This window comes from Cetorhinus maximus, chromosome 20 (genome assembly GCF_964194155.1).
Source record: "Cetorhinus maximus chromosome 20, sCetMax3.hap1.1, whole genome shotgun sequence".
Classification (NCBI taxonomy): domain Eukaryota; kingdom Metazoa; phylum Chordata; class Chondrichthyes; order Lamniformes; family Cetorhinidae; genus Cetorhinus; species Cetorhinus maximus.
The window spans coordinates 2106840-2127854 of NC_135898.1; the positions used below are offsets into that span (position 1 = coordinate 2106840).

Consider the following 21015-nt stretch of genomic DNA (forward strand, 5'->3'; position numbering starts at 1 on the left):
AGAGAGTGGGACACTGGGATTAGTTTGGGGATTGATACAGGGCTATGGGGAGAGAGTGGGGCAGTGGGATTAGTTTGAGGATTGATACAGGGTTATGGGGAGAGAGTGGGGCAGTGGGATTAGTTTGAGGATTGATACAGGGCTATGGGGAGAGAGTGGGGCAGTGGGATTAGTTTGGTATTGATACAGGGCTATGGGAGAGAGTGGGGCAGTGGGATTAGTTTGAGGATTGATACAGGGCTATGGGGAGAGAGTGGGGCAGTGGGATTAGTTTGGGTATTGATACAGGGCTATGGAGAGAGAGTGGGGCAGTGGGATTAGTTTGGGGATTGATACAGGGCTATAGGTAGAGAGTGGGGCAGGAGAGTTAGACTGGGATTGATACAGGTCTATAGGGAGAGAGTGGGGCACTGGGATTAGATCGGGATTGATACAGGACAATAGGAGAGAGAGCTGTAAATCAATGATAGTAGATTTTCCAATAACAGTTGAAGGATTGTGATCTGTTTTTATTTGACTGGAATTGGAAATGTCACTGCAGTTGGAAGCTGTGACTGATGGATACATTGATTCTGTTTGTGATTTGCCCCAAGGAAGCAACTCAAAAATGTACTCTGGAGAATAAAAAGCTGAACACAACCTTCTCACCATCTTTCTGATTCTAATGCAGCCGCCAGACTGGAGGGAAGGTCTTTAAGGACGAAGGGGTAACCTGTCTATTATAACGGACGAGATCTAGCTGCTTCAGCCATTATCACTGCTGACTCAGATAATCACCAGGCTGAGGTACTTACCGCCTAGCACTCACATTTCCTGTAATCACATGCGTGAAAGAGATGTTTGTTTTTCACCACAAAGTGTAACTTCGGAATTCAAGAAGATGCGATGTGAAAGACCAGGCAGTTTCAGTGGTCGCCCTGACTTTTGAGGTAATATTTGATGCTGTGATGATTTAAAAGGTCGGAAACCAAAGTGTTCAATGGACAAGACGTGGTGAATGGAAACTCTTTAGATTCATTACCTTGTTGTCTTTGAGCTCAAGAAAAGCACAATGTTTATTCCTTCACCAGCCTAGCTACACAATTCCACCAAGCTCCTTGATTAAATGATAAGGCAGTATAGGTTGTCCTGATAAATCTCATTCCCCTCCCTGTAACTCTGCACTATGTGGCAGGGTTCAGTCTCTTCACTCCCATGATGGCACATTGGGCTGACGATCATAAGTGGAAGTGGGTGCTGCACCAAAACTAGCTTTTGGCTTCCATTGACAACCAGTGAACATCTTCCCTGTCCCTCAATTGAGTGTCCCTGGTGTCTGGTCCCCTCAGTTGGAAGAGAGTCACCAAAATACAGCTGATCAGAGTGGACACTGACTGCACACATCCACAGAACTGATCATCCCTGGGCTGAGGTGTAGCTAGTATTCGATATGTAGCTGAAGCCCTTTGATTGCATTTGAGCCTGTAACTCTTTCTCTGGTATCTGATCTTCTACATGTAATCAGCTGACTGGGGATCATATTCTTTATCCTCTATCTGCCCTCTGCCAGTGAGAACGGGCTTAGCTCACCCCTTCTGCTCTTTTCCCATTCCAGATGCAATGCGAATTGAAAGAACTTCCCACTGTACTGGTAGAGGACAATGGAATGGATGGCGAGATCCTCGAGGTGAACAACCTGGCACCCTGCGACATGAGCCAGCAGAACTTCCTCGTCGATCTGTACAAGTTTATGAAGGAGAGGGGCACTCCCATCGAGAGAATCCCGCACTTGGGGTTTAAGCAAGGTGTGTTTCATCCATCCTTTGAATAGGGGTCAGAGGTGACTGGATTTGGAGAAGCTGCCTGTCTGTGCAGATGCTGAGAAGGTCGGGCAGTGTTGCAGATTGGGACATATCTCTCTGCATTGGCTGTCCAATGTTTCCACCACAAACCCAATGAAAAAGTCAAAGACTTGCATTTATTTTGCACCTTTCTCAACCTCAGGGCAGCCCATAGCTAAAGCAGTACCTTTGAAGTGTAGTTCCTGTTGGGAAACACAGCAGCCCATTTGTGCACAGTAAGATCCCACAATGGAATCTGATAATGATCAGATAATCTGTTTTGAATATTGGTTGAGGGATAAAGATTGCTCAGGACGCGGAGAGGTCCAATACTTTTCCATGAATAGTATCGTGGGATCTTACTTCCACTTGAGCTGGTTTAGTGTCTTACCCAAAGGAAGGTACCTCCATGCTGCACAGGGAGTGTCAGCCTGGGTTATGCTTTCAAGTCTCTGGAGAGGGTGTTTTGAACCCACATCTATCTGATTCAGAGGAGAGAATATCACTCCAGAGCCAAGGCTGACATTTGATCTTACTGCTAACACTTATTACCCATTCCTTGTTGCCCTGAATTCAAGCCAATGTTCCACACCCAGCTGATATGGGCCTGGAGCTGAAGGCCAGGCCTGTGTGGAGGGATAGGAGAGAAAGGGAATTCTCCTGAAGGGCCTGCTCTTATATCTGTCAGTTTGAGGGTCTATAAGCTGTCCCAAGATTTCTGTTAACTCCTCCTGTGTGGACTATGCACGGTTGCCTGAAAAGGGGGCTGTGAATTGCAGTGACCTCTCATCATTTTGATCTGAATGGAGATTTTGAATCTTGCTGACACTGTGAACCTTTTTTCTCTCCACAGTTAACCTGCTGACACTGTACAAGGCAGTTGAGAAGCTGGGTGGTTATGAAGCAGTGAGTAATCTTTCTATTCAGTACTGATTAAAGATTTTCTTCCACTGGATAAAGATGAGGACACTGTCCATCTACAATCCCATCAAGCTATCCATTGCTGGTTTTGTCTTGTTAACCTGTTGGGCAGCTGATGTTTAACCTCCCAATGACAAGATACGTGTCAGTCAAACCTTGAAATTCACTGTCTTGAAAGGCTTGGTGATAAAACCTGAGTAGAGTTGATTCAAAAAATGAGATGTCATGAGGATCCACATCTCGTGCATCCCGATTTCTTTCATTCAGCCATTGGCGGCCGTGCCTTCAGCTGCCGAGGCCCAAAGCTCTAGAATTCCCTGCATAAATCTCTCCGCCTCGGTAGGACTCTGTCCGCCTTTCGGAGACTCTTTGACTAAGCATTTGGTCACCTGCCCTAATGTTGGCTAATGTGGCTTAGTGCCAAATTTGATCTGATAATGCTGCTGTGACGCTATTTGGGATGTTTGATTACATTTAAGGCTCTATATAAAAGCAAGTAGTAGTAGTTGTTGTCGTTGTTAACTGGTCAGGTGGAATTTTGACCAGGTCTGCAGTAGAGGGTCATACCAAAGGAAAGCCAAAAGGCATTGGAGTGTGACCTGCAACTTGACAATTAGAGCGTAAACTCCCTGGATAAGATGCGTTGTAGTTAAGTTGACAGTAAATAAAGAGTCGAGACATGTGGAAGGAGGAGTTGGGAATAGGTTTGTCGGATTGCAAGTGGAGGAATAATGGGACAATGCTCTTATACCCTTTGGCACCCATCTTGAAAATAATTTCGGCATGGCAGATTTCAGGTTCACCCATAGATATGATCCACATTGGATGCACCTTTTTAATTCATTGTTGAACAAAAACTGTCATAAAACATTCACTAGTTATGATCCACAGGGGTTCAGAGAAGAAATGTTCAGATTCCTGACAAATCTTTCTGCCTTTTTTCCCTCACACAGATTAGACCTCATGAGGGAGGGAGGGTTTTTTATGGGCTTCGCTGGCTGGGCCAGCATTAATTGCCCTTGAGAAGGTGGTGGTGAGCTGCCTTCTTGAACCGCTGCAGTCCATGTGGTTTAGGTACACCCACAGTGCTGTTAGGGAGGAAGTTCCAGGATTTTGACCCAGCGACAGTGAAGGAATGGCAGTATATTACCACCTCAGGATGGTGAGTGGCTCGGAGGGGAACTTCCAGGTGGTGGTGTTCCCAACTGTCTGCTGCCCTTGTCCTTCTAGATGGTAGAGGTCGCGTTTTGGGAGATGCTGTTGAAGGAGGCTTGGCGAGTGGCTCCATCTTATAGAGGGTACACACTGCTTCCACTGTGTGTCAGTGATGGAGGGAGTGAATGTTTAAGTTCATGGATGAAGCTCCAATCAAGCAGGCTGCTTTGTTATAGATGAAGTTGAGCCTTTTGAGTGTTGTTGGAGCTGCACTATTCCATCACGCTCCTGACTTGTGCCTTGTAGATGGTGGACAGGCTTTGGGGAGCCAGGAGGTGAGATACTCGCCACTGGATTCCCGGCCTCTGACCTGCTCTTGTAACCACAGTATTTATATGGCTAGTCCAGTTTAGTTTCTGGTCAATGGTAACCCCCAAGATGTTGATAGTGAGGGATTCAGCGATGGTAATGCCGTTGAATATCAAGGGGAAATAGTTAGATTCTGTCTTGTTGGAGATGGTCATTGCCTGGCACTTGTGTGGCGCGAATGTTTTTTGCCACTTGTCAGCCCAACTCTGGATATTGTCCAGGTCTTGCTGCATTAGGACACGAACTGTTTCAATATCTGAGGAGTCGCGAATGGTGCTGAACATTGTGCAATCATCAGTGAATATGCCCACTTCTGACCTTATGATGGAAGGAAGGTCATTGATGAAGCAGCTGAAGATGGTTGGGCTGAGGACACTACCCTGAGGAACTCCTGCAGTGGTATCCTGGGACTGAGATGATTGGCCTCCAACAGCCACAACCAAGTTTGACTCTGTGCCAAGTGTGACTCCAACCAGCGGAGACTTTTCCCCCTGACTCCTACTGACTCCAGTTTTGCAAGGGCTCCTTGACGCCACTGTTATGGAGCTATTAATGTGTATAATATTATTGGAAAATATTTTTCTTTTAATATAGAGGATTAGTCAGTGGGTGTGTCTTAACTGGATTAAAGCCAGCTTGTCTGGGTGCTTTGATGTGTAATAGTATTGAGATGTAAGAGAGATAGAGTGTATTTGCATTTTTTGAGTAGAGCATTCAAGAAGTGGGGTGAAATCTGGCACCTAGCTGGCAGAGACCAAGCAATATGTTTATGTTACTAATAAAATTGGTACTATGAAAGGGGTTTTATTGTTAGGAGAGGTGGAGTTCAAAGAGGCTGGTGATACAATGAGAATTTACATTCAATGAGTTGTGCTAGGTATAACTTCAGTTTTGTGTGTGCAGAGCAGAGGTAATGTAAGATCAAAGCAGCTGTAAGCCTCCTGCATCTACAGGAACCAAAGTGACAGGAACCTCATTTTGAAATCGTAAGGTGAAAATGCTTTGCCTGGTGTTTGGTTAAGTCTAAGGGTTACTGTTGCCTTAATGGAGATTAGCTTAGGAATTTGTTAAAAGTTATGATAATAGTAATTTGAAGCCATGTGTATATATATTTAACTTGTGTAAATTAATAAAATGTTTCATTTAGTTTAATATAAAACCTCTCGAGAACTGGTGTTCTGACTCCTGAATTTAGAGTTGCATCTCAAACATATCTCTAAAAAATATGGGCTCTGACATTTGTTTAAAGTTTCCTTCCAACTCAGCTTTACCAACTGCTGGGTCATAACACCACACTTGGTCAAATGTGGCCTTGATGTCAAGGGCAGTCACTCTCACCTCATCTTTGGATTTCAGCTCTTTTGTCCATGTTTGGAACAAGGCTGTAATACAGTCAGGAGCTGAGTGGCCCTGGTGGAACCTAAACTGAGCATCAGTGAGCAGGTTATTGCTGAGTAAATGCCGCTTGATAGCATTGTCGATGACCCCTTCTATCACTTTGCTGATGATCAAGAATAGATTGCTGGGGTGGTAATTGGCCGGGTTGGATTTGTCCTGCTTTTTGTGGACAGGACATACCTGGATAATTTTCCTCGTTGTTAGGTAGATGCCAGTGTTGTAGCTGTACTGGGACTAGGAATGCGGCACGTTCTGGAGCTCATGTCTTCAGTACTATTGCCAGAATGTCGTCAGGGCCCAAAGCCTTTGCTGTATCCAATGCTTTCAGCCGTTCTTGATCTCACATGGAGTGAACTGAATTAGCTGAAGCGTGGTATCCGTGCTGGGGTTGCGAATGCTTCAGCCTTATCTTTTGCACTGATGTGCTGGGCTCCTCCCTTATTGAGGATGGGGATATTTGTGGAGCCTCCTCCTCCAGTGAGTTGTTTAATTGTCCATCACCATTCACGACTGGATGTGGCAGGGCTGCGGAGCTTAGACCTGATCAGTTGGTTGTGGGATCGCTTAGCTCTGTCTATCACATGCTGGTTCCATTGCATGGCATGCACGGTGATGAGGGAGTGTCCAGTCATGATGCTCCATTGCGTTTTCCTTTCAATAACCTGGCTCTGAATCCAGTTGGAATTCAGTGGATCAAAATCTCTGCATTTCAATAAGAGATTGAGCCCTGATCAGTTGTGATGCTCCAGCCTTCATGGCAAGTGGGACAGGCTTGATAGACCAACCGATCATCTTCTGACTCTCTCAATCCTGGTAACTTGGTGTGGGTATTTTAAAGGTGCAACAGAGAAAGTCAGTTAGAAACATCTGCTTAAGACACTTTCAAGTTGCCCATCTTTCTGTCCCTTTGTGTTAAGGTTGCCAACCTGCCAGGATTTCTCTGGAATCGCCAGGACTTGTAGATTAAGCTCAGGACATTGCTGCGAGAAAAGTCATTGGCTTTTTAGGTTTAGCCACAAAAAGATTGGGGAAAGGGCGAAAGACAATTTGATGGACTGTGGAGAATCAGCTAATTGGGTAAGGGGGAACCTTCTGTTTCTAATTGGTGCAGAAAGTTTGGGCTGGGGGTGGGGTCATATCCAGGAAGATGTGTCAGCTGACCAGCATGGGGCTGGGTAGTTGAAGGCATTTAGTCATGTGACAAAACCTCCTGGAGTATGCTCAACCACAGTTGGCAACCCTAAACTGTGTGAATGACATACCAAAAGAATGTTCTGAACTCTTTGAACTAAAAACTGAAGGGAGGGGTTTCAGCACTGCCCTGTCCCTCCTGGGATTGAGTTTCCATCCAACAAAAACACAGGACATAAATGCCTCTTTTCACCAATCAGAGTCTTGATTGGTCCAACCAATTGCACTTTCCTCTCAATAACCTGGCTTCGAATCCAGCTGGATCTAAATCCCTGCATTCCAATAAGAGATTGAACCCTGGCCTTTGAACTCTAGGTCATGGGTACATATCCAGGCTTTGGTTCCCAGGATTCCTCAGCTCAGAACTGCCGAGCGGCAGCAAGTCCATTGCATGTTGTAAGCATTCAGCTTGCTGAGGGGAGCAAAGGGATGGCCTGCTCCAGAATAGGCAGCAATCAGTTGTGAAACACCAGCACTCACATGAATCTATTTGATTGTAAACCAGACATCTTGAGTCTTCTCTCCATCGCCCCTGAAGACTGTTCAGATCCAAGAGAGAGAGAAGCCTTGGAGTCTCAGGATTCTGCACCCCACACCTCAGGCTCAGATTATGGCCTATGTCAGCCCAATTGTTCAGGAATGAGGTGGAATCTGTTTGCTCTCAACTCAATTTCTTCCACATGCGCCTCCGTGGGAAATGGAGAGGAGGAGACTCCTTTGTTTGGGATCAGGGCTTGTGTCTTTCAGAGGACCACAAAGGTGTTCTCCAGACCGTGCCTGTCAACCTCTTAGTCTCTATTCCTATTTGTGCCTCTGGTTCCCTGTGCCTGGCGAGGGGCAGGATGGACTGAAGAGAGGGTATGAAGAGTGCCAGTTCAGAAAGTCAATTATCTTCCCTCTCCGCTGTGACATTTTGCAGTTACAGCATCTTCTGCGCTGGGCGCTGGGCGCTGGGCGCTGGGGACAATGTGACTGCTGTCTCCTTGTTCTTCCTCCCTGTTCAGGTGATTGCTGTAAGATTGGTAGCAGTTGCACCATCTGCGTGGAGCTTAGGAATTAAAATAAGAAACTGCTATCAGCAGCACTTTGGGACAGTTGGGAGCACATCATCAGGCTGCAACTTGCTCTCTCTCGCTCTCGCTCTGCTGCTTGCTCTGCCTCTTCTCTCTATCTTTCTGATGTGAGACAGCAGAAGCTGTGTGAGTTTTCTATTCACACATGCATGTTTGTGGTGCTGATGTGTGGGTACATCCCTGTATTCCCCCTTTTTTGAGGTGGGGGGGGTGATATTTTTTCCACTTTTCATTAGGAATAGCAACACTCCCAGGGCAGAAACAGTAAATGTTAGTTACAAAGTAAAACTCCCTCTCCAGTATCGCATCAAACACCCTGCAGGCAGGTGCAGCACAGTTACATACAGGTATGTGTGCACGTGTCAGTTGAGGTTGTCAGTGAATCAAGTGGCCAGGCACTCAAAAACCCTTACCAGTCTCTCTTCTACTCTCTGCCCCCTTCTGCCCCAGAAGCAATGTCATGACCTCTTTGACCAGCAGAATGAGGAACAAGTCTGATGCTGACACTGAACTCTGTAGTCGCTTGGTATCCAAATGAGGATCGATGCTCCAACAATGCTCCATTCTAAAATATTGTGAATCAGTGTCAAGGTCTCTTGTTTTCTTCTCACTGTGATGTGGAAGAACAGATTTTAATGCTTTAAAGAGTCTGATAAAGACTTTTCCTGACTGATTTATATGGAAAGAGTGATTTTCCAACTGAGTCACGAGGTGTGCGGGTATTTCAGGGTCTTTGAGGCTGTGGCAAAGGGGAGAGCGAGGTGAGGGTCAGTGAAAAGCAGTGCTATGCAAAGGAGATAGATAAAGACAGCAGCATGAAATGGCTTATGGTGCTACGAAGAGGACAGACGAGTCGTGTGTGTTAACTGCCCAGCTGATGTTTGTTTGCAGTTTGAGCATTCTTTGGCAGGCATTGGTCACTAAGAATTCAGTTCACTGCTCTTCAGCTTTTCCGATGATCTGTTACCAATGAACAGACCTGCGCCCGAGGGGTCACAGTGAGAAGTTGTTCCAGCTGTCAAAAATAGTATTTCAGGCAAGACCTTTGGTCCATCTAGCCTTCCTGTCCATAGTCATCCATTGGTACTTTTCTGATCATCCTGGGTCCAATTTGTTGACCACAATCTGCTGCAGTGTTTGATGGAATCCATTAGGGTTCTTTGTTCTACCTCAGTGCCACCAGTCTATTCCACAAACTCACACCTTTCAGTGAAAAGGTTTCCTCCTCCAGTCTCTATGTTGTTGCCTTGTCCTTAATTTCTAAACAAGAGCAGCTATACATGGCTGCACAACTTTCTTATATCAACTGGTCTAAACCTTTCATAATTCTAAACACTTCCATCAAACCCTCAACCAACATCACTGAAACAGATGAATTGGTCATTATCTCATTGCTGTTTTTGGGATCTTGCTATGTGTAACTTGGCTGTCCCAAATCCTACATTCCGTTAGTGACTGCACTTGACAAAACCTTCTTTGGCTTTGGAGTGCTTTTGGATGTGAAAGGGACAAGTTCTTGCTATCCCTAGTATTGGTTCCTCTTTCCATCTCTGTCATTCCCTTCATTCAGCCATGTAGCCCTTCCCTGCACCTTGTGGTGACAAAATCTCCTTCTTCAAATAGCAAGATGAAAATTGCTGGCAGACTGCAGGTGTAGTCTCACCAGGGCTTATACCATTTGAAGACTGGACAGGACCCTATTCCTCCACAGAAGACAAACAATCCATTCCATCACCGACTCCCTCCTTGGAGCCTCAGAGTTGTTGTTGCTGATATTCAGTATACTTATCGGAGCATTGCTCATGATGTTTGACAGGGAGTTCAAGATGAAGTCCGGCATTCCAGACAATCAAGAGGGAGAAAAGTTGAAGGAGGCATACATAGATCTGATGAAAAAAGCTGGTCAGAGAACGTTATAAAAAGTGGGGAACTTGCAGACCCTGAAACGAATGGGATGCTGCAGAGCACAGGAGACTCAGCAAGGTGTGGATGCTGGTGCATAAATCCACAAGGGACAGCGAGAGCGTCACCTACCGACGAGAGTCCTGCATGGTGACAGCTCATTGTTGTTGAGCAAGTGGGGGAATTCCCATTCTAACAGTCAGATCTTGAAATGAAAGTGTTACTGAGAAATAGTGAGTGCAGATCAGCATTGTAACAGGAAGTGTGCATGTACACAAGTATAAGAATAGACATGTTAAGGCTAAAATATTAGACAGAGATACTGTACCAATGTGGTCAATCTTCCGTCACTAATATTATCAACAAGAATTTTCCGCTTTAACCTTCCATTGAAGAACTTGCTTGCTTATGTAGAGAATGAGTGATATAAAAATCCATGACACACAATACCAAATAAAATAATTCTTGGTCCTTTCCCAATGAGATAGTTATTATTAGAAGATTTGTTTGACTGGAGATTGCCTTGACTACAATAGTTGCTACGTACAGATTGTTGTTTGATTGAATCTGTCAGTGAATAACACCATTATTGTTGTATGGTACAACTACCAGGATGGTAGAAGGTGAACTGGATGAATCTTGCGTCTTGGAGTGTCCAGTGATTCCCATTGTGCCACATCTCAGATTGAGTGAATTAAGAGACATGTGCTCATAGCCTTTCTTGTTTTATTGGGGGTTCTTGGGATTAGAAAGACTTGCATTTCTACAATGCATTTCAGGACTTCAGGACTCCTTGAAGCATTTTACACCATATGAATACTCTTTGAATTGTAGTGACAAGTGTGATGTAGGAAACAAGGCAGCCAATTTGTGCAGGATGATAAAGTGTCCTCAAGGGCAGGATGATAATGACCAGAAAATCTGTTTTGGTGATGTTGGTTGTGAGAAAAGTATTAGCCAGAACCTCTGCTCTTCCTTAAAGAGTGGTCATGGAATTCTTTTATATCCACTTGCAGGGGCAAGTTTAACATGACATCCTCAAACAGTGCAGCACTTCCTCGGTCCCACAGAGAGCGTTGGCCTGAATTATACATTCAGGTCTCTATGGAGTGCAGCTGAAATAAATGTCTTTCTGATTTAGAGATGAGAGAGTCTTACCCAATGAACTCCAGCTGGGACTTGAATTGTGTGTCAGCATATGCCGGATGGGGGATGACAAGTCCCTTCCCTCAAGGGCAAGGGTTTTTACAGCAATCAGGCAGCTTCCATGCTTTCTTTATAGAGGGCTATTTATTCCCAGCCTGGAGCAATGATATTTGGATTCACTGGCTGTGCGTTGCTGGTTCTGTATCATAATAACTAGGCGACTACTGTACCTGTGTGGTTTCTCCTTGCAGGTTACAACCAGCCGCCTCTGGAAGAACATCTATGACGAGCTGGGTGGAAACCCTGGGAGTACCAGTGCTGCTACGTGTACCCGTCGCCACTATGAGAGGTAGGTGGCACTGGCCCACGCAGATTTTGGGCTTACATCATAGAAACATAAAAACTAGGAGCAGGAGTGGGTCATTCGGCCCTTCAAGCCTGCTCCACCATTCAGTATGGTCATGGCTGATCATCTATCTCAATGCCATACTCCCGCTCTCTCTCCATTCCCCTTGATGTCTTTAGAGTCCAGAAATCTATCTATTTCCTTCTTAAATATATTCAGTGACTTTGTCTCCACAGCCTCTGTGGTAGAGAATTCCACAGGTTCACCACCCTCTGAGTGAAGAAGCTTCTCCTCATCTCAGTCTTAAATGGTCTACACCATATCCTGAGACTGTGACCCCTTGTTCTAGACCTCCCAGCATCATCCCTGCATCCAGTCTGTCCATCCCTGTCAGAATTTTATATGTTTCAATGAGATCTCCTCTCATTCTTCTAAACTCCAGTGAATACAGGGCCTAGTCGGCCCAATCTCTCCTCATACAACAATTCTGCCATCCCAGGAATCAGTCTGGTGAACCTTTGCTCACTCCCTCTATGGCAAGTATATCCTCTCTTAGGTAAGGAGACCAAAACTGCAGACAGTACTCCAGGTGTGGTCTCACCAAGGTCCTGTACAGCTGCAGTAAGACATCCTTGCTCCTGTACTCAAGTCCTCTCACAATGAAGGCCAACATACCATTTGCCTTCTTAACTGCTTGCTGCACCTGCATGTTTGCTTTCAGTGATTGGTGTACAAGGACACCCAGGTCCCTTTGTACATCAACATTTCCCAATCTATCACCATTTAAATAATACTCTGCCATTCTGTTTTTTCTACCGAAGTGGATAACTTCAAACTTATCCATGTTATACTGCATCTGCTATGTATTTGCCCACACACACAACTTGTCTAAATTGCCTTGAAACCTCTTAACATCCTCTTCCCACCTAGTTTTGTCAACAAACTTGGAAATATTACATTTGATTCTTTCATCCAAATCACTGATATGTATTGTGAATAGCTGGGGTCCAAGCACTGATCCCTACGGTACCTGTCTAGTTAGCGCCTGACACTCTGAAAAAGACCCATTAATTCCTACTCTTCGTTTCCTGTCTGTTAACCAAGTCTCAATCCGTGCCAATATATTATCCCCAATCCCGCATGCGCTAATTTTACACACTAACCTCTTATGTGGGACTTTATCAAAAGCTTTCTGAAAATCCATATGCACCACATCCACTGGTTCTCCCTTATCTATTCTGCTAGTTATGTTCTCAAAAATCTGCAGTAGGTTTGTCAAACGTGATTTCCCTTTCATAAATCCACGATGACTTTGTCCGATGCCTTTGATATTTCCTTTGTCTATGTAATTGCAGAGACCCTACCATCCATCAGACTAATCAGATTCACAGCAATCCTAACCTTTGAACTGTACAATCCCAGAGCTGAGAGTGGTAAGATCTGAAACACCACTCTCCCATCAACCAACCAATCAAATTCCAAAAATGGGATCCATTTAAATTGCAGATACAGATGAGACAGTTTAGAGGGAGCTTTAGTCTCATCTAACCCCCGTGCTGTACCTGTCCTGGGAGTGTTTGACAGGGACAATGTAGAGGGAGCTTTACTCTGTATCTAGCCCTGTGCTGTACCTGTCCTGGGAGTGTTTGATGGGGATGGTGTAGAGGGAGCTTTACTCTGTATCTAACCCCATGCTGTACCTGTCCTGGGAGTGTTTGATGGGGACAGTGTAGAGGGAGCTTTACTCTGTATCTAACCCCATGCTGTACCTGCCCTGGGAGTGTTTGATGGGGACAGTGTAGAGGGAGCTTTACTTTGTATCTAACCCCGTGCTGTACCTGTCCTGGGAGTGTTTGATGGGGATGGTGTAGAGGGAGCTTTACTTTGTACCTAACCCTGTGCTGTACCTGTCCTGGGTGTGTTTGATGGGGACAGTGTAGAGGGAGCTTTACTCTGTACCTAACCCTGTGATGTACCTGTCCTGGGAGTGTTTGATGGGGACAGTGTAGAGGGAACTTTACTCTGTATCTAACCCCGTGCTGTACCTGTCCTGGAGTGTTTGATGGGGACAGTGTAGAGGGAGCTTTACTCTGTATCTAACCCCATGCTGTACCTGTCCTGGGAGTGTTTGATGGGGACAGTGTAGAGGGAGCTTTACTCTGTATCTAACCCCATGCTGTACCTGTCCTGGGAGTGTTTGATGGGGACAGAGTAGAGGAAACTGTTTCGAGTTACCAACAGTCACAGATTGCAACTCGTTCGAGTCCAATCACAGTTCTTGGTTTCCGGGAGTGGGACATGAACCCACAACCCTCTGATTCAAAGGCGAGGGTGCTATGAACTGAGCCACAGCTGAAAGCTGCATTTCTGTATGGTGCTCGTTGAGAGAGGAATGTTGACCAGGAGACGATAAGAACTGCCCTGTTGTTTCACATCTAGCTGGTAGGGCTCTGCTTTCCGTTGATGGTGAGCAGTGGGTAGGAAGGAGTGACACAGGGGCAACAGCATATATCAGGTGCACTCATAGTGTGGTGGTGGAAATCCGCTCTGATCCTCCTCTCTCTCTCTCTCCCTGGCAGACTGGTTTTACCGTATGAACGTCACATCAAAGGAGAGGAGGACAAGCCACTGCCAGCCTTCAAGCCTCGGAAACAGTACAATGTCATTAAGAACAAGGAGGGGAAAGGATCCAGTACTGATCAGAAGGAAAGAAGCAAACGGAAACGACTGAAAGACAGCATGCAACTGAGCAGCGAGACTAACGGGGTACGTTCATGGGGCTCTGGTCACTCCACCAACCTCAACTATTGACCACTTCACAAATTGAGATTGGTGATAAAGAAGCCACACAGGCAGAGTAATGCTGTGGCTGCACTACAGGCAGCACAAGGTTGATGGATTGTCTTGAAGTTGTCTTTATTTTGAACCTGATGTGACTACCCAGAACCCACAGGATAATTTAAGGCTCTGAAATAGTAGGTGTGGAATGTAGGGTCAGGTATAGGCTATTTAGCTCTGCCAGCCTTTATCCACCATTTAGTGAGATCCTGGCTGATCTGCATTTCCATATTCCCACCATTGCCCCATATCCCTCAACACATCTGCTTAATAAAAATCGATGAATTTCAGTCATAAAACCATTGAGTTCAACAAAGACCAACAGAGGACAACTAAAAAAGAAATAAGGAGGCAGAAGATTAAATATGAGGGTAAACTAGCCAGTGATATAAAAGAAGATTGCAAGAGTTTTTTTATATATATAAAGGGTAAGAGAGAGGCAAAAGTGAACATTGGGCCGCTGGAAAATGACGCTGGAGAAGTAGTAGTGGGGAACAAAGAAATGGCGGGGGAACTGAATAGGTACTTTGCGTCAGTCTTCATGGTGGAAGACATGAGTAACATCCCCAAAGTTCAAGAGGGTCAGGGGGCAGAGGTGAGTATGGTGGCCATTACCAAGGAGAAGGTGCTAGGAAAACTGAAAGGTCTGAAGGTGGATAAATCACCTGGACCAGATGGATTACACCCCAGAGTTCTGAAGGAGATAGCTGAAGAGATAGTGGAGGCGTTAGTGGTGATCTTTCAGGAATCACTGGAATCAGGGAGGGTCCCAGAGGACTGGAAAATCGCTAATGTAACCCCCCTGTTTAAGAAGGGAGTGAGGCAAAAGACGGGAAATTACAGGCCGATTAGCCTGACCTCGGTCGTTGGTAAGATTTTAGAGTCCATTATTAAGGATGAGATTTCAGAATACTTGGAAGTGCATGGTAAAATAGGGCAAAGTCAGCATGGTTTCATCAAGGGGAGGTCATGCCTGACAAATCTGTTAGAATTCTTTGAGGAGGTAACGAGTAGGTTAGACAAAGGAGAGCCAAGGGATGTTATCTGCTTGGACTTCCAGAAGGCCTTTGACAAGGTGCCGCACAGGAGGCTGCTCAGTAAGATAAGAGCCCATGGTGTTAGAGGCAAGGTACTAGCATGGATAGAAGATTGGCTGTCTGGCAGGAGGCAGAGAGTGGGGATAAGGGGGTCCTTCTCAGGATGGCGGCCGGTGACTAGTGGAGTTCCGCAGGGGTCAGTGTTGGGACCACAACTTTTCACTTTATACATTAATGATTTAGATGAAGGAACTGAGGGCATCCTGGCTAAGTTTGCAGATGATACAAAGATAGGTGGAGGGACAGGTAGTATTGAGGTGGTGGGGAGGCTGCAGAAGGATTTGGACAGGTTAGGAGAATGGGCAAAGAAGTGGCAGATGGAATACAACGTGGGGAAGTGTGAGGTCATGCACTTTGGTAGGAAGAATAGAGGCATAGACTATTTTCTAAATGGGGAGAGAATTCAGAAATCCGGAGTGCAAAGGGACTTGGGAGTCCTAGTCCAGGATTCTCTTAAGGTTAACTTGCAGGTTGAGTCAGTAGTTAGGAAGGCAAATGCAATGTTGGCATTTATTTCGAGAGGACTAGAATATAAAAGCAGGGATGTGCTGCTGAGGCTTTATAAGGCTCTGGTCAGACCACATTTAGAATATTGTGAACAATTTTGGGCCCCATATCTCCGGAAGAATGTGCTGGCCCTGGAGAGGGTCCAGAGGAGGTTCACAAGAACGATCCCAGGAATGAAAGGCTTAACATATGAGGAACGTTTGAGGACTCTAGGTCTATACTTGATGAAGTTTAGAAGGATGAGGGGGGATCTGATTGAAACTTACAGAATACTGAAAGGCCTGGATAGAGTGGACGTGGGGAAGATGTTTCCATTAGTAGGAGAGACTAGGACCCGAGGGCACAGCCTCAGAGTAAAGGGAAGACATTTTAGAACAGAGATGAGGAGAAACTTCTTTAGCCAGAGAGTGGTGAATCTATGGAATTCATTGCCACAGAAGGCTGTGGAGGCCAAGTCATTGAGTCTATTTAAGACTGAGATAGATAGGTTCTTGATTGGTAAGGGGATCAAAGGTTACGGGGAGAAGGCGGGAGAATGGGGTTGAGAAACTTATCAGCCATGATTGAATGGCGGAGCAGACTCGAAGGGCTGAATGGCCTAATTTCTGCTCCTCTGTCTTATGGTCTTATGGTCTTATGCTGGTTGAAAGTGAGAAACATAAAACAGGTAGTAAATTCTAGAGTTCCCAACTTGGACTACCCTTTGTGCATCGAGTGTTTGCTAATTTGACTCCTGAAGGTTTGGCTGTAATTCTTGGACTGTTCTCCCAAGTTCTAGGCTTTGCAGCCAGCAGAAACAGTTTCTCTCTATCTTCCCCATCTATTCCCTGAAGAACTTAAACATGGATCAAATTGTCCCTTAACCTAAATTACAGGGAATACAACTTGAGTTTGTGTATTCTTTCCTAATAATTTAACCCACGGAGCCCCAGTATCAGGAGAACCACTGACGCTCTTGCCCCTTAGGGGTATGAACTGATTGTGTCACATTTAATTCTTTCAACACCTCTGCTGACCTCCTGTTGTTTAGGACAGATTTGATCAGTTTACTGGGGACAGTCTATGTCTCATCCCATGAGTCAGGCTTTCCTACATCTAGAATCTTACTACCTGTTTTATATTTCTCACTTTCAACCACTATGTTGAACTCAGTGGTATTATGATTGCTATTAAATAAATGTTCATGCACCATTAGGCTGTCAGCGATGTCGACAGCTTAATTTTCACCCAAACTTGCCTCATTACTCTGGCCGCGCCTAACTTGAGTTAAGTAGGCTCCAAACCTATAAAAAAGTAAAATACTGCAGATGTGGGAAAGCTGAAATAAAAACACAAAAATCTGGGAAAAGTCAGCAGGTCAAGCAACATCTGTGGAGAGATAGAGAGTTAACGTTTCAGGTCCATGACCTGAAAAACAAAGTTCAGAGAAGCTTCACTTGACTCATTCCTGGGATGAGGGGCTTACCTTATGATGAAAGGTTGGACAGGTTGGGCTGATACCCATTAGAGTTTGGAGGAATAAGAGGTGATCTTATTGAAATATATAAGCTCTTGAGGGTAGATAGCAGGAGGACGTTTCCACGTGTACGAGAGACGAGAACTAAGGGACACAGTTCAAGAATAAGAGATCCCCTTTTTAAGGTGGAGATGAGGACAATTTATGTTCTGAGGATGGTTACTAGATCAGCAAGCAGGCGGAGGCTGGGTCATTGAATTTATTCAAGGCTGAGTTAGATAAGGGACTTTTGATTGACAAGGGAGTCAAGGGTTATGGGGTTGGTGGTGGGGGGGCAGACAGGAAAGTGGAGTTGAGACCACAACCAGATCAGCGGTGATCCTTTCGAATGGGGGAGCAGGCTCGAAGGGCCAAATGGCCTGCTCCTAGAGTGAGAAGTGTGTAGTGTGGTGGGAGGAAGCACATGTGGAGCATGGGCCAGTTCTGCAGGAAAGGCCGGTTTCTGGGCTGTAAATACTATGTGAGGTCAATTTAACTTTAGAAGCTTCTGTTGAAATGGCATCAGCTTTCTTCTTGTACCACACATGAAAGTTGCTTCTCAGCGATGTCGAGAGCTTGATTTTCACCTTCACCTTGTTTTATCAGCTCTCCCTTACCCTTGTGCTTAAAGACTTGACCCTTGTGTCTCCCACACAGATGTTTCCTCAAGTGGTTTCTGAAGATATAGGAACGGATAAGAACGAACAAGTACCTGTGGACAAGGAGTCCCCAAACCCAAAGAACACTACAACTGGGAGCGAAGACTCCAAAGACCAGTCACTAAATGAACTCACGCACCAGAATGGCTGTGGGAACAAGTCTGCACTGCAAGATGTATCGAGAGCCAGCGAGAGGCCCACACGGAGTGGGATATCTAAAGAGCTCTGGGACGCAAATGGCCCCTCACCAGAAGCGGTCTCCATGGCATTGATGGGCAACAAGGTCGTGGGTCATAATGGACACTGCATCACCACTGATGTGGCCATGGGCCTGTCGGAGGAGATGGCTGGGGCACACACTGCCATTTGTGAAGATGACTGGAATGGTTCTCACCAACCACGAGCATCATCAGCCAGTAAGGATGACCTTCCAGCACAGTTGCTGCCTGAAGCAGACAAAAGTCACCTGTCCCTCCTTCGCTCCAAAAGAGACCAAGAAATAATGTCTCCTTTGGCCAAGAAGAAATTCCTTGCTCAAGGCAGTGATGCAACTTCCCTCAGCTTTAACAGTGTGGGCATTGCATCAACCCCTGCCAGGGTCAAGTCAATACAGGGCAGTGAGGTCCAGCACTCACCTCCTGTCTGTGGCTCCCCTCCAGAGGTGAGCATTCACAGACCGTCTGTGATTCATCATGTTCAACCCCCGAGACAAGGCCACCTGGATTACCGCTCGGAGTGGCCCTTCAACAATCACCTGGCCAAATACCAGCTTCACTCCTTGGACCGGATCTCCTCCATTGATGGCCAAAAAGCACAGGAAGAAAGGGATCCAAAAGGGAGGGCAGTTGAGCATTCGCAGTCCCCACAGGGCTTTAGCAATTTTTGTTGCAACCCCTACATGCACGGGCTAGTGAAACCCTTTTTCCATTACCCCAGCAAAGGGAGTCCTTTTGGTTGCTGCGCTAATCAGAGAAACTTCAGAGAGCTGAGCAGCGCTGCAGTCCCAGCTCTGACAACTGACGCACACAAGATGGCGAGGCACTACGGGAGGACGCACACTTCAAACGATCAACCAACAGACCTCAGCCTCCCCCGAGCCAGTGCAGCCAACACAGCCCAGACCCAGGTGTCCTGGCTCACAGAGACCAAGAACAGCTCCTCTGCACTAAGGAAGAGCTTGTTTACTGGCCAGGCCTCCTCTTCCTCCGAAGGCCACCCCAAAGCCTGCTGGGTCCCACCCATTAGTGTCACCCTCCCCCGGAGGGTTCCAGCCAAGCGGGCCAAGAGTGCCGGGCTGCCAACCAACGCCAAGAGTGGGCCCCTCAATTGCCAACTTGCCCAGCCTATACAGAGAAGCCAAAAAGAGCTGGACACGGCTTATGGGAAAAAGCTTCGCATTGTCTCCCCTCTACTCATTGCTAAGGATCTGGATGCCAAGGACAGCCAGGGGGTTGTTGACGGTAAGGCATTGGGTAGTGACCAAAAGAACGCACTACCTGAAGTTCCTACCTGGCTGCCAACAGCACTGACACCTCAGGATCCTGCCTTCTATGAGGGAGTGAGGACATGTTTCCCAGCCAGCTATGGCCATCACTTGAGCCATGTGAAGAGCCCGACCTTCTACTCACCATACATACCCTCATTCACTGTCAATTCTTTCATGATCCCAACCATTCAAGGACAGGTGCTGAGCTCCGCTGGGCATCCTCTAGATCTGTACAAGCACCTGGCTGCAGGCACATCCTATGAAAACCTTTATCGTCACAGACTGTACACGTCTCCACACCTGACCCCTTTCCATGCAGGCCACAAACTATAGCCACTGGAGCTCTGTAATGACAGTTCTCCACCACCACCCTCCCAATGGTTGTCATTGCTCCGGTTGAAGAGACTCGAGACCTCAGGGTGTTGAGCCGGAGCGTGGTTTGTGGAGGAATGGGTACAGAAGGAGAAATAGACCAATGCAGACTCTGAATGGGGTGGGCTGGAGCACCCCCTAAACCTCAACTCCACTGTCTGTGGGTCATGCATGGCCCACTCTGGGCAGGATGCCAAAAACTCGGTGCTCATCAGAAGTTTGTGCAAGTTTTTGAAAATGTAAAGTGGACCAACTGTGTTTGGCTGGTGGAGTAATACTTTAACTTGCAAGTGCTTGTTTCCAATTTGAAGGAGCCTCTCACATTTTCAACTGGGTGAAGATAGGAAAAAAAGTTGCTTTCTTCACCCAAAACTATTTAAGGGACTTTAATTAGCCAACAACTTGGAAGGCTGAGACCTTTGACCCTAAGGGTAAAGGAAAGGGTCAGAACCTCGTCAGGAAACGGCCTCTGGAGCCAATTTCAGCAGCTCCTGTGTAAATAACCCTCATAAATATAACAGAAAAATGTCTGGAGTCAAAGAAGCTTGTTGAGATTTTGAGGCAGAACACAGAAGAATTCAAGTCGCAAGTTCCAAGTGATTGCAATTCCCAAATCTTGCATAGGACTTGACAAACTATTTCCAAAACATGGACCTTCTGATGTGATTTTATATATAAAAAAATGAAAATTTGAAATAACACATCTTTTTGTGTGTGAGTAAAATAACAAAGTGTACTGGTTGATTGTGAGATATCTGTCTGAAACATAGGAATAGGAGGAGGCCATTCAGCCCCTTGAGCCTGATCAGCCATTCAGTGAGGGCCTGGTTGAAATGTATCTTAACTCCAGTTATATTTATTCCCTTAACTAACATCACTAAAACAGATTATCTGGCCATTTATCACATTGCTGTTTGTGGGAACTTGCTGTGTGCAAATTGACTGCAACGTTTTCTGTATCACAACAGTGACTACATTTTGTTGGCTGTAAAGTACTTTGGGATTCTCTGAAAGGCATGATAGAAATATAAGTTTCTCCATCTCTCTTTGTCTCTTTTGCTCACAGCAGCTAAAGACTATCTCAGAATCGTGTTGTCCCTGCCACTTGACTAGTGCAGGCACTAGGATGCTGGTACCTTGTCTACGGACAAGGGAATGGGACAGACTGATGGCTTCACCTTATCTGACATTGTGGTGGGATGGATAGAGTGGTCTACCTGTGCTCCATCCTTGCTGGGAT

General features: G+C 45.9%; 1 protein-coding gene across 1 annotated transcript; it reads left to right on the forward strand.

Moving 5' to 3' along the window:
* Positions 1 to 665: 665 nt before the first annotated feature.
* Positions 666 to 20815, forward strand: LOC144694782 (AT-rich interactive domain-containing protein 5B-like). Its single transcript, XM_078565369.1, has 6 exons — positions 666 to 786; positions 1595 to 1784; positions 2674 to 2726; positions 11227 to 11324; positions 13901 to 14087; positions 17916 to 20815. The coding sequence occupies exons 2-6, from the start codon at positions 1595 to 1597 to the stop codon at positions 19734 to 19736; spliced, it is 2349 nt and encodes a 782-aa protein (XP_078421495.1). The 5' UTR covers positions 666 to 786; the 3' UTR covers positions 19737 to 20815.
* The last annotated feature ends 200 nt before the right edge of the window (positions 20816 to 21015 follow it).